The sequence below is a fragment of the Mastomys coucha genome, unplaced genomic scaffold, assembly GCF_008632895.1.
Source record: "Mastomys coucha isolate ucsf_1 unplaced genomic scaffold, UCSF_Mcou_1 pScaffold13, whole genome shotgun sequence".
In the NCBI taxonomy this organism is placed as follows: Eukaryota; Metazoa; Chordata; class Mammalia; order Rodentia; family Muridae; genus Mastomys; species Mastomys coucha.
The window spans coordinates 34932119-34945326 of record NW_022196895.1 but is presented as its reverse complement, the minus strand read 5'-3'; the positions used below and the strand labels follow the sequence as shown (position 1 = coordinate 34945326).

At 45.9% G+C, this 13208-nt stretch overlaps 1 protein-coding gene across 4 annotated transcripts in view; it reads left to right on the top strand.

The window, feature by feature from the left end:
* Fgf1 (fibroblast growth factor 1) overlaps window positions 1–13208 on the top strand; it is a 91164-nt gene that overhangs the window by 65761 nt on the left and 12195 nt on the right. For all 4 annotated transcript variants that reach the window (XM_031365551.1, XM_031365548.1, XM_031365549.1 and 1 more), the window contains one exon: window positions 4506–4729. In XM_031365551.1, the coding sequence (XP_031221411.1) occupies window positions 4561–4729 (169 nt within the window). In that variant the 5' untranslated portion in view covers window positions 4506–4560. The remainder of the gene's footprint in view (window positions 1–4505; window positions 4730–13208) is intronic.

Below are 13208 nucleotides of genomic sequence, written 5' to 3'. Positions count from 1 at the left end.
CTGACTCTGTCCGCTTTAACATGGATATTCCAATTGGTTTAGTGCTCCTCTTACTTTTCTGTCACTGGCAAATCAAGAAAATCATCTGGCTTTCCTAAAATCTCAGCAGTGTCCTAAATCCAGGAGCCAGCTTAATGTAAAAGAATGAAAGGTCATCCACTGGACTTGATCTTCCCCATGTCCCACACAGAAAATCCCCTCTCCAGATAGCCACTAAACCAGACAATAGTAATGAAAAGCAGGGCTTGCAAATCCACACTATACCTAACGCCTGATTTCACTTAGTTGATGGATTCATTTATGGAAGCAATTTGTGTAAATTCCCAGGGACCTGTTAATGTTGCTGCCTTATGGTTTCTGTCACGCCATATACTTCCTTTATTCATATCCATTAGCAAACAATGGATTAGCCAAAGAATTCTGGACTGTCCAATTCTCAAAACATAGATAAATTGTAAATAAGATTAAGAATCGGAGGTTTTCCATGCCCCACCCTCTGGCTTCAGAGGATTCATAAATCCACTTGCCATAGCCAGCAGCTCCATAGTGACACCATGCTTATTTTAAGGGGGCAACATATGGCTTTCAGCATTCATGTGCAAATGTGAACGACAGGGTTAATAGAAGGAAGTGTCTGGACCATATAGCCATCCTATGACTGTCCTGCTTACAGGAGGAGCAGGCAGAGAATAAAGAACTGTAGATACCGCAGTTCTCATTGCATTCCAGAAGGACCAGAAGGACCTGCTGGGTTCCGGCCAATGTCACTAAATTGTTGAAGGTTCTGAGGGGACTGCATGGCTTATACACACATGTAAATGAGACCACTAGTGTAATCTTTAGCCAGAGTTGGTACCTCCAACCCCGTCCAGCCTTCTGGTGTATCTAACTGCTCATCTTCATCCCAACTGATAGAGGCAAGAATACAGACAGGGAGAGCCAAATCCATACCCAGCACTTTGAAAACAACCTAAGAGCCACTTCTGGCTGGGACTGAAGAAGGAAGGCCATCCTTGACATGGAGTTAGCACACATCAGAGCAAACAGAAACTGCCATTGGAGGAGACCCCGAAATAACAGGAAACTTCTACTCTCCTAATATGGACGAAACCAGTGGTCGCCATTAGACTGTGGCTATTGTTTCCTGTATAGCAAATTAAGTACACAGTTTAGGAAGTATAGGAAAGGCAATCAGAAACCACCATTGGAGGAGACCCTGAAACAACAAGAAAGTTCTAGCCTACTAAGATTAATACCAGTACGGCTATTGTTTCCTATACAGCAAACTAAGTGCACAACTTAAGAAGTACTGGGGATAAAAATAAATGGAAAAAAATTATATTATCTCTTAGTGACACTGTAAGAAAGGGGAATCTACAAGCTAATGAAGAGATATGTGAAGTTAGTCCCACTTGAAAGAGCTATATTGCTTTACATCATAGGGGATCCAGGGAGCTGGGGTGTAGCTCAATGATACAGTGCATGTTAAATTAATATGTAGAACTGGGCAATGTTGGCCCATGCCTTTAATCCCAGCACTGAGGAGGTAGGCAGATCTCTGTGAGTTCAAGGCCAGCCTGGTCTACAAAGTGAGTTGCAGCCAAGGCTACACAGAGAAACCCTGTCTCAAAAAATCAACAAGTTAGTATGCTGGAGACTCTATCCCCAGCACTTCTGGGGAGCGGGGGAAATAAAGTGATTCAGAAAGAAGCAAAGGAATGAGAATGGGGTAAAAGTTGAAAGAGGAGGTGGAGGGGGACAAAGAGACCAGAAGCTTGAGATGAAAGGGCAATGTTCACAAAGTATTGAGAATTTGGAAATAAAACACAATGTGACGTGCTAGGCAAACCCTCCCTCTGCAGCTGAAGTAAATAACATTTTCTGCCTCTTACTGTATTATGTGGCAAGAACAGTGTCTCACCATTTTGTTTAGGAGCCATTTGTGATAATCTGTCTTTGAAATTGGGGGAGCGGGGTGTTTGCAAGGGCATCCCAAACAGTAACTGAAACTGAAATCAATAACCGGCCTGTGGGACTGCAGAGTCAGAGAATGTACCAAGAGCAGAGAAAAAAAGTAGATACTTCCAATTCAAGCTCTAATTCTGGTCACAAAGATAAGTTACCCAGATTGATGCTTTGGTTTATGATTGAATAGTTTCCCACAAGTACTCATGCGTTTTGGCTGGCCACTGGCAGGAGTTTCTTCTGGACTGAGCAGCTATCAGTGTAATCCTGAGAGCAGGGAACAGATGCAAAGGAGGTTGCTGGAGATAGCTAGCATTTAGATCATGATGGTAAGCTAAAAGACAAGTTCATGGGAGCAGGTGTGCATTCGATGCAATGGGTAAAAACCCCACTTCTGGTCCTAATACTTTCATATCAATGAAATCATGTAACCTTCTCAGCAATTAAGGGCCAACTGGGGCTCTGTGTTCACTGACTCATCCTGAGACTTATCTTGTTGTTGACCTTACACAAGCAATTTAACACTTCCAAGCTTTGTTTTCATTTTTAAAGGTATATATATATATATATATACTGTTGCTGTCTTCAGACATACCAGAAGAGGGCATAGGATCCCATTACAGATGGGATCCTATGAGCCACCATGTGGTTGTTTGGAATTGAACTCAGAACCTCTGGAAAAGCAGTCAGTGTTCTTAACTGTTGAGCCATCTCTCCAGCCCGTTTTAATTTTTTTTATAATGGGAGTGAGTATTAGCATCCAGATTAAAAGATCATGGTTGAATTAATAAATATTATCTTTCCAGCACAAAATGTGTTGTTGATGATAATCATTGTTAATCATTGTTATTATAAGACCACTCTAACATATGTGAGTGTGTGTGTGTGTGTGTGTGTGTGTGTGTATACAAGCTCTTTATTCTCCTTTAAACAGACAGACTAAAACAAAAAACTTTCACCATCTTTGTAGTTATCAGAACTTTCTCCTAGATGCTTGGGCAAACACATGGCTTAAAATTCTATTTCTTATTGATTTTGTTTTCAAGTCCCCTATGTCAGCAGTTGATCTATTTTACACCAATATGAATTTATATATAGTAGATATATATAAATATAAAATGTTAGAAGTTTATAAAATGTTCTGTGTTTGTCTCTGTGTAATATTATATTAGTGTATATCTGTACTGTTACGGGAAATATTAAAAAAAAATAACTGGCATGTTCCCAAACTTGTGACTCTGCCCCAGCGGCTGCACTGGCAGGAATCAGACAACTTGTTTTTCATCTACTGGAGTTTCTCTGACCCAGAGCTCAGGAAACATCACCCTGCTCGATAAGTTCCCATTGGTGGGTCTTTACCACGCCAACCCCAAGCTTCACATCCCCCACGGTCTTTGCGGTGCACATCTGGCAAACCCATGTTTTGCCACCGTACCTTTTTCCCTTGAACCCAGACCAGCTGCCGAATGGAAAAAAACATAACAAAAACTTAGTTCAGAAACAACAGTAACTCAATCGCTGGGCACAGCATCTAAAATCCTAATCTTGTAAGCCTTATTAAATCTAAATCCTCCGGCGGCAAATCCTGGCGGATCTGCCACTGAAACTGGGAGACATTCAAAGCTATATTTTGGCCTCATGCTATCCCCGTCCAAAAGGACCTAACTCTCTCCCGCTTCCTCTCTTCTTCTGTCCAACCAGGAAGTCCCGCCTACTTGCCCAGGGATTGGCTCCTTTATTCATTAGGGGATTGGTTCACAAGAAGTCACCTGAGTATGTGACTCAGTCCTTGTCTGCAACCCCTCCCAGGAGAGTGGTATTAGCGTTAGCATCAACATACGAACAGCACCAGGCCCATCCAAAACACTAGATATGATAGTGTATATTATAATAGCTGTATCTGTGTACAGCTTATATTAGAAAACAATTAAGGTGAAGATGGTCTGGTCACAAGGACAGACCTGAGTGATAAGAGGGCCTGTGGAAGACGAAGCACTGGCTAAGCACAGCCTTCAAGACGTTCTGTCTCAGAAAGTGTCCCTGGCCCAATGCTTGCTTTTCAAAACAGCCCCAAGCCCTTCTCTCTGCCTCTTTCCCTTCCTCCAGCAAACTTAGTGGTCTCGAGACATATTAACCCTCTGTTGATCTGCAGCACCCTTCGCTCACAGGTGCCCAAACACTGGGGCAATCCGTGCCCTCTGCCCCACTCCAGCTTGGCAGTACCTAGTCAAAACAGTAGGGTGGAGAGCAAAACCTCGGCCTCGGCCTCTTGGCTTCTGTGGGTTTTAGTCAGACCCCAGGTGTTATTTTAGTGCAACTTGAGTATTTAATTTGAAGATGTGTGTAGACCAGAAGGAGGGACCAAGACATAATGCTTTTCCTCTTGACCAAGTGATTAAATTTGAAGTTCTTAAAAAAAAAAAAATGTCTAGCTTGGGCATCACCTGAGCAGTCTGTGGCCTTGAGTGCCCCTTCCCTTCCTGAATATGTCCATCCATTTACTGGAAGAGTGGTCTACAGGCGTGTTTAATTTCTTCCAGTGCTGAGCGTGCTGCCGCCGCCGCCGCCACCGCCGCCGCTGGTCGCTGCTGAGCCATGGCTGAAGGCGAGATCACAACCTTCGCAGCTCTGACCGAGAGGTTCAATCTGCATCTAGGAAACTACCAAAAGCCCAAACTGCTCTACTGCAGCAACGGGGGCCACTTCTTGAGGATTCTTCCCGATGGCACAGTGGATGGGACAAGGGACAGGAGCGACCAGCACAGTAAGCAGCTATCTGAGTTACACTCACACCTTTGTGTCTTCTCTAGTCCAGCATGAGAGGAGGGCAGGAACTGGGGGTTCAGGAACCCATTTTCCAAGGCTCTACGTAGTCAGAATGCACTGAGAAGTAAAGGTAATACACATATACCAAGGGGCTGGCTTTGGAAGATGAGGAACTGTGGGCTACCCTTAGCTAATTAAAGCTCACTGTGAGCTTTTGGAAGGATTACTTGCTGACCTGATATAACTTTTGCCAGAGTTTAATCACTGCACCCCCAACCTCCAGGCCTATAAAACTAACATAAGATCATTCCCCACTCCTAGCCAGACAAAGGCCTGCTTACCCTACAATGGGAAGAGCCTGATGAGCAGGGATGGGAAATCCTGAGCAAAGATATGGGTTCAATTTCAAGTTAACAGACTCTCCAGGTGATGTCTCCACTGGGCTGGATTTGAGAATCCTAGTCTCCAACCACAGACTAACACCTTATAAATTATGCAGCTTTCCTGCCGCACACTGTGCAGATGTGGCTGTGGTATGCAGAGCGGGTAAAGTCATTCTCCAGCCACTAATGGAGCCAGAGATGGGAGCTACAGAGCCAGAGGCTGATAGTTTGGGCTTTCCCAGCAGCCTGGCTTTCAGACCACTTTGATAAATGGAGGTATGACTTAGGAGACAGAATCTGCCTAGCCAGTACTTCTAGTGCTGGGGTGTGTGCCTGTGTGTGTGTGTGTGTGTGTGTGTGTGCATGTGCGTGCGTGTGAATGTGCATGCGCTTGTGTGTGTGTATGTGTGTGTATTATTGGGTGTCTGCTTTCTACTAAGAGTCAGAGATTCCCTGAGTATCCCCTAGGGTATTAGATGTTGTAGGGAAGCCAAAGGTCAGATTCGATCCCTGCTTAGAGGAACGGCCATGCCAAGAGCCAGACGTGCTGCAAGCCAAGAGAGGAAACCAAGGAGTGAAGTCAGCAGATGAGGGAGAACACAAACGGAAGCAAGGTTCTATAGGACTGGCTTGAAAATGGGATGCAGGTCGCTTGTGTGACAGATGTTTAATGATAGCTGGTGTAGGTACCAACTTCGCAGACCCAGTACAGTGGCTTCGGGGAAACCCCTCAGTGCAGCTTCGGATGCACATGTAACTGGGATGGGTGACGGCTTTGTCTCCTCCTTCCTCCAAGAGGCAGGCGCTAGGGCTTGCAGCTGGCACGGGTCTATGATGATGATTTGGGGGCTTTGTTTTGATAGCTTGCCTTCAAGTGGGCCTCCTACATGTTTTCCGCTCCATGAAGAACAGGTACCAGAACAAGCCAAAAATAGAGATTCTAGAACATTCAAAACAGCCAAGTTTGGGCTGAGGCTATATGTATCCCAGTTGACAGAGTGTTTGCCTGGCACGGGAGGCCCATCAATAGATAAACTGGACCTGATGTCCCCCATCTAGGATCTCAACACTTGGGAGGGGCAGGGGAGGAACAGCCGGAAGCAAAGGTTGTGTTGCTATATGATGTCACGTGACTCTCCCAAGAAACCTGTGTTCAGTACTCGCATGTCTTAGTCAGAAAAATAAGACCTGAAAGTCTGTGTCCAAGTTCAAATGACGAACACCCCGTTATACTATACTGCTGATGGGAAGGCTTCTGTGTTAGATGCTTGATTGTACCTGGTGTAGGTACCACACCTCACAGAGACACCCTCCGTGCTGTCTCAGATGCACGTGTGACTGGGATGGGTGACAGACAGCTTTGCTCCCTCCTTCCCCAGAAAGCAATATAGTATAATATAGTAACATAACTCAGGGGAATCAAGCTTTAATTGCTCCGACTTTAAATGTTTAGACTTCGTCTTATCAATCTTCTGAACCCATGGGCGATCCCAGTGACAAGCTTCGTAAGGTTTGCCTAGTTCTTGGAAACCTTAAACTTCGGAGTAACAAGAGTCTACAATCACTGGGTTTCTGGACAGATATCATGTGCCTTCACTATGATCATTCTATCCTTAGCAGCACAGGATGTCTCTGGGTGCAGGACATTGGGACAGCTTGCGGTGGGATTTGGCTATAGGGCTTACGCTGTCAGAAACCTTGAACCCAGCATTGCTCAGGGGCATTTGTCTTGTGAATGTAGGCATGAAGTTTTCAAGCCTTATGTTTCTGAGTAAAAAAAGTGAGAATATTGATGGCAGCTTTCCTGGGAGAGTTAAATGAAATAATACAATAACTATTGTGGGTACAGTGCCTGCCTGGCCCAGGGTAACGGTGTAGCACATTGCTGTTACCATCCACAGCCTACAGACCCCCCCTGCAGCGTACAGAGACAAAGGGCTAGAGTCTGGATTGAGGCTTTAAGTCTGAACAGATCGCCTCTGCCAACATCCGAAGCAGTTATATGAGCTTTATTGTTTGCTTCCTCTGAGATGGTGAACGAGGGCCAAAGGGACCGAAGTCCATCCTGCAGTTAAGTAGGCAGCAATCTGCCCTGTACCAGTTGAAACCACAATGGACAATCTGCCCACCCTCTGCAGTCAGGGCCCTGGAATGCTGGCGCTCATGCCCTACCCTGCCACTTTCTAACCAGACACTCAATATTCTCTCTGTTTTGCATGAAGTGCTCTGGGAGAGAAGCTTCAAGTGGTCCAGCAGTCTTCTGATCCCTAGTGTCTCCCCGAGGCCTAATTTGGGGGCAGTCTCATTGAGACTCAACTTCCTCCTCTGTGGAATTCACATCCTAACCTCACTCTATGGCCCTCACACTACCTATCAGCCTGCCAGAGGGCATCCCGGGCATGGGTGCTCTCCCTGAGTGTGGATCTGTCGCCCTCTTCTGCCTAGCTTTGGCACTGCTAAGGTTCAGGCCTCCGAGAACCAGAGTCAGCTTAGGGCAGTTGGGAGTGGAAGCCCTGGAGAGCCATGATCCATACACACAGTCTGCCGGATTGGGAGTTCTGTTCTTTAATCATTGGTCTGAGCATAACAAGAGGCTGTGGAACCAGGCGGAGCCACACTCCAACACTTCCTGAAGGAAGGGCACCCCTAAAATCCAGTCAGATACTTGGGTGAATTATAAAACCCACAGAATACAACTTGCTTCGGAGCTCTGAAAGACAAAAAACCTAACTCCTTTCCCGGTATCTATTTGTCCTCAATGAGCTGACACGCTTCGAGCAAAGTGAAATTATCCAAACTTGTCTGTTTTACCCTTGGGAGAGACAGTTTCTAGGTACCTTATCTGTCGGTGGGCTCAACCTCTGGAAGGTGCTGTGCATTGACTATCCTAAAATAGATCTAAGTAAAATGTCTCAACCAGATGCCTGTAGAGAGAGGGGGGTGTGTCTGAGCTTGTGGCTTCACCAAGGCCTGGGACATAGCTGCAGGCAATTATCCACACACGATAGGTACAATGTCATAGTAGAGATGAGTAGACATTGGAGGCTGCCAATTCTGGAATCCATGGGGATGCAGTTTGTGAAAAGACTGCTTTTGACAGCAGAATGCTGGTCTGAGAGACAAGTAGCTAAGTGTCCATTTTGGACATGGAGTGTGTGAGAGACAAGTGTCTCTCTCCTTAAAGCTACACTTCTGAATTTACTTGTCTGGTTATTTACGGGACTTCTTTCCTGCAGGGTTCCCCCTGAGTAGAAAGACTCTAGCTCTTGACTTCCATATTACAGCTTTTGTGTCCAGTGTATTGACTGTCTCTTGGTTCAGTGCCCAGTGAGCATTTAATTTGATGAGCCACCGACTTGTATCATTGACAGAAAAATTTAAATCCAACAATATCTCAAGAAATGCCAGTCAAGCACTGACGCATGCTAGGCCCTGCACAGATGGTCATTTTTAGCTAACAACAGCCCTCTGAGGTCACCGCTGTGCTGAAAACCCAAAAGCTAACACAATGTGACCAGCCCCTCACAGGGACATCGTGTGGAGCTTATCTCTCTGTCCTCATACGAACCTGATTTCCCTGAGATCCCACCACCCCGATACTAACATTTTCACCCCCACAAACTAATTATACTGGCGTACTTATCCTATCACGTGGCACAGACAGGCAAGGACAGGTTGATGGCTTCTTACTGTATTTACCAGATCTGAGCCACCTTTCAACAGTTACTTTTCCTCTCTGTGCCTCAGTGTCCTCGTTTCGAAAATAAGCATGCTAACCGTGATCTATGGCACTGAAAAGTAGGGATGTGAGATGTGATGTTTCTGAGGGTGTCCAGCACACTGTCAGGCACCTAAATGTTCAAAAAAGGTGACATTCTCCATGGTTGTCATTGCCTTCCTCCCTAGGACTGATAGCTGGCCATTGAATAAATATTAAACGTAGCCAGGCAGTGGTGGCGCAGGCCTTTAATCCCAGCACTTGGGAGGCAGAGACAGGCAGATTTCTGAGTTCAAGGCCAGCCTGGTCTACAGAGTGAGTTCCAGGACAGTCAGGGCTACACAGAGAAACCCCGTCTTGAAAATAAAATAAAATAAAAAATAAAATAAATAAACGTGTTCACAGAACTTCCAGTGATTTTATACCCCAGCTTCTCTGAGACTGTCCTAATTGGAACTCCTGCAGCCTGGCACAGAGCCACGGCTTGCCCAAGCCATAGTCCATCAGGTTCTTTCCATTTAACTTCCCTGGCACAGAGGCCACCAAGGCAAAGAGTTCTATGCTTGTCTGCTTCTCCTGCCAGAGTTTCCTCTCTGGAGAAGGCATGCCAGGACTTACTCTTCCAGGAGATCAACGACTGGAACAGCAGCTGTAGAGACAGGAATGGCACACTTGTGACCATCCCTAAGCTCCGGCCTCCTTGTGAGCCCCTATAACCCCCTGGCTCTCCCAGCACGTAGGAAGGAGACTGGGGGTAGGAGGGGGGATCCTCAGCACCACTCGCCACACAGATGGAAATGTTCTTCAGCAGAATGTGTGCCAATCAAATATTTATAAATCTAGCCACATCCTAAAGGCACCAGGGGAGTTTGCTGGTCCAAGGGATCTTACTGCATTGCCCTGGATCCAAGCAGACCACACTCTAGTGAAATCCCTCCCCGTATACTGTTTGGGGGGAGTCCAGACTTCCGTTGTCTGGTCTGATGGGAATCCACATTTAATGGCAAAGGCATTCTATTCCCCACCAGCTTGGACGCCAAGTCAGAACAGCTTTCCAAGTAACCACAGTGGGGAGGTCTGGGCCTTGCTGCTGTAGCCAGAGAGAGGGGCAGGCCTACAGGAAGGAATGTCCCCCTAACGGGATACACCAGCCTGCCATATGTAGTACATCAGGCTCCCAGGTCCCTGAGTCTAACCCAAGACCCCTTATTTGATTATAGGGGAATTCTTCTAGAGAATCTACATTAGACATAGGAATATAGACACAAATGTGTCAATCTCTGGACTAAATAAAAAATTCCCTGACTTTTTTTCCAGATGTTAAAAGACAAGACACCTTCACAAATGTTAGCAAAAACTCTTTTCCATATGTACGCACACGCGCACACACACACATATACTGGAAACCACTGGAATTTCCCCCCTCCAGTCCATTTTTCCTCTTCTCTGTCTTTAATGTTTTGCAAAGCCTGGTTTGTGGTTACACTTTAATTATAAACTCCACTGACATAAAACAACCTGGCTGAGTTCTGAATGAGGCTGACCTCACTCTGAGTAAACACAACCAAGGACGGGAAGTCTCCAACCCAGAATAAACTGGGCACGTAATCTCTGCGGCCTCTCCCTGGGCAGCAGGCATAAAGGGCAGGCCCATGCCACACAGAAGCAAGGCCCTCCTCTCTGGCTTCCCAGCCCCAGATACCAGCTGCCGCCTTAGCAGTAAAGATCCCTAGCACAGGACGGGCGCGGACATGAGGTGTGGCCCTAGAGCTCACTGCTCTTGGCACTAGCTACTTTGGATTCTTTTCCCTTCTTTCTGCTCTTAGAAAGTAAGGGATCATGTGCCTCTCCATGAACAAGCTTCGGTCGCCACCGCATGGAAGCTCATGGTCACGGATAGGAAAACGGACCCCAGCTATTCCTTAAGCATAAGGGACTAGTACCCAGGTGGAGGCTGGTGGAGCCTCTGGAAAGCATTGGGCTCCTCTTCAGGAAGGAGCTCTAAGTACCCAGAAACCACAGGGTGATGAACAGTAAGCGCAGCGCACAGCAGTGTGAGCCACCAAGGTGATCTTGTACATCTCAGGCTGATATGTATGTTTTGTATTCTCAAACCAATACCCTTCAACATCTATGCTTAGCACAAATGACGTCCTAGGTTCAATGCCCAGCATCAAAAGTCAAAACCAGAAACAAAACAAAACACCTAATGGTGCGAGCCTGAGCTCTCCTCGGGAAACATAGGGCCACAGATCCACCAAATACTTGGAGACGGCACTTCATGCTTGCCATAACGGTTCTTGGGAGCCTGAGGCAGGAGACTCACTGCAACTGCAAGGTCAGCCTGGGCTACAGAGGAAAACATTGTCAGTTAAACAAAAATTTAAAAGTCTACCACATAAGCCTTTTCCAACACTCTCTTCAAGTCCATTTTTATAAGGCTCTGAATTTCTAAAAGAATTTCCTATTTACCACTAGATTGCCTTTAGAAAGCTGTTTCCTGCTCCACTAAATCAAACTTTGCCGTCTCCACTTCAGAACTGAACTAAAGGAAGTACTCAACTAGCTGCGGGCTTTGGTTTTCAATGATAAACAATTTGAAATGGCAGGACTGCGGTCCTTCCTGCGCACAGACAGCAGAGTCTCTCTCTCCCAGTGAGGACACCATTCACCTGGTGGTGGGTGTTGAACATAGAGAACCTAGGGCTCCCGTGACCCTCCATCCCATCCTGCATCCCACCCCGGTACTTCTGGGTCCTAAGGACACTCACATCTTATGGATTCCCTATACTCAAGCCTGATCACTTCACAGATCAGGGCCACAGATCACTTCAGAGATCACCAGGAGCAAGAATCCAGTCAGCAAGGGTCAGCAAGGTAGCTTGGTAGGTAGAGCACTTGCTTGCAAGTCTAAAACCTGAATGTGTTGTTGTTTTGTTTTGATATTAATAGAATTCCTGGAAAGGTTTTGGAAAGAGAGACCTGACTCCATAAGATTGTCTTCTGACTTCCATACTCACATCACAGCATATATACCCCCTTCCATACACACTTCATACACACAAGATGAAAAAAGGACAAAGGGGGCTGGACAAATGGCTCAGCAGTTAAGAGTACTGACTGCTCTTCCAGAGGTCCTGAGTTCAATTCCCAGCAACCACATGGTGGCTCACAACCATCTGTAATGGGATCTGATGCCCTCTTCTGGTGTGTCTGAAGACAAAGACAACAACAGTGTACAGTGTACTCACCTAAAATAAATATATCTTAAAAAAAAAAAAAAAAAAGGACAAAAGGAGAGAGAAAGGAAGGTATGTAGCAAGGAAGAAAGGAAAAGGACCAGAGTCTTGGATAGCTCTGAGGGGTCTGTCCATTGACTAGAAATAGACCTTTAAAATATGTCCACCCGCCGGGCGGTGGTGGCGCATGCCTTTAATCCCAGCACTTAGGAGTCAGAGGCAGGTGGATTTCTGAGTTCGAGGCCAGCCTGGGTCTACAGAGTGATTTCCAGGACAGCCAGGGCTACACAGAGAAACCCTGTCTCAAAAAACATATATATATATATGTTATATATATATATATATATATATATATATATATATATATATATATATGGAGATATATATATATATCTCCACTGGAAATGGTGAATCTTTGACAAAAAATTTATAATAGTTCATATGTATGTAGTTATAATGCAAAAAAACATGCACTAGATACAGACCAAAGACCAGCAAACGCCATCAACCCAGGATCCAGAGATGGTTGCAGAACTGATTTTTTTAGAATTAGAGAGAACATGGAGATGAATCAAACCTCCCTCCACCACCTCTATGGTCCCCAGACCCCTGCCCATTTTCAGCCTTCCCAGGGCAGCTGCTATACACACCTGCCTGGTATCTAGTGAGTTTTACACTTTGCACACATTGGTCCATGAGCTATACACACTAGCTCATGCTTCTTATGAAACTTTCAGAGGGGATTTCTTCCTTCGCTCTCTTCCCTGTAGGTTATCTCCAGCTTTTCTCTACAGCCACGGAGGTGGGAGAGATAACAGAAAGAGGGACAGAGGAACGGGGTGGGGGAGGCATGGTGACCTTAATTGTCCTTTTTACTCTTGTATCTGCTTTTGTTATTGAGCGGTTGAGTCACAGGTTTGTGCGTCTGTCTCCCTAGTCCTGTGTAAGCCCTGGACCATGTCTGGCACTGTGCATAAACTTTAGTGAACACACATCTGTGCATGTGATGGCACAGAATGGCTTTTGATCCTTGTCCCTACTCTGCTGCTACAGGAAGAAAGGAACATGCCGTGTGGCCTGACCTCACATCTTTCTGAGGTCACAGCTCCAGCTCTCCTCCTCCTCCTCCACCTCCTC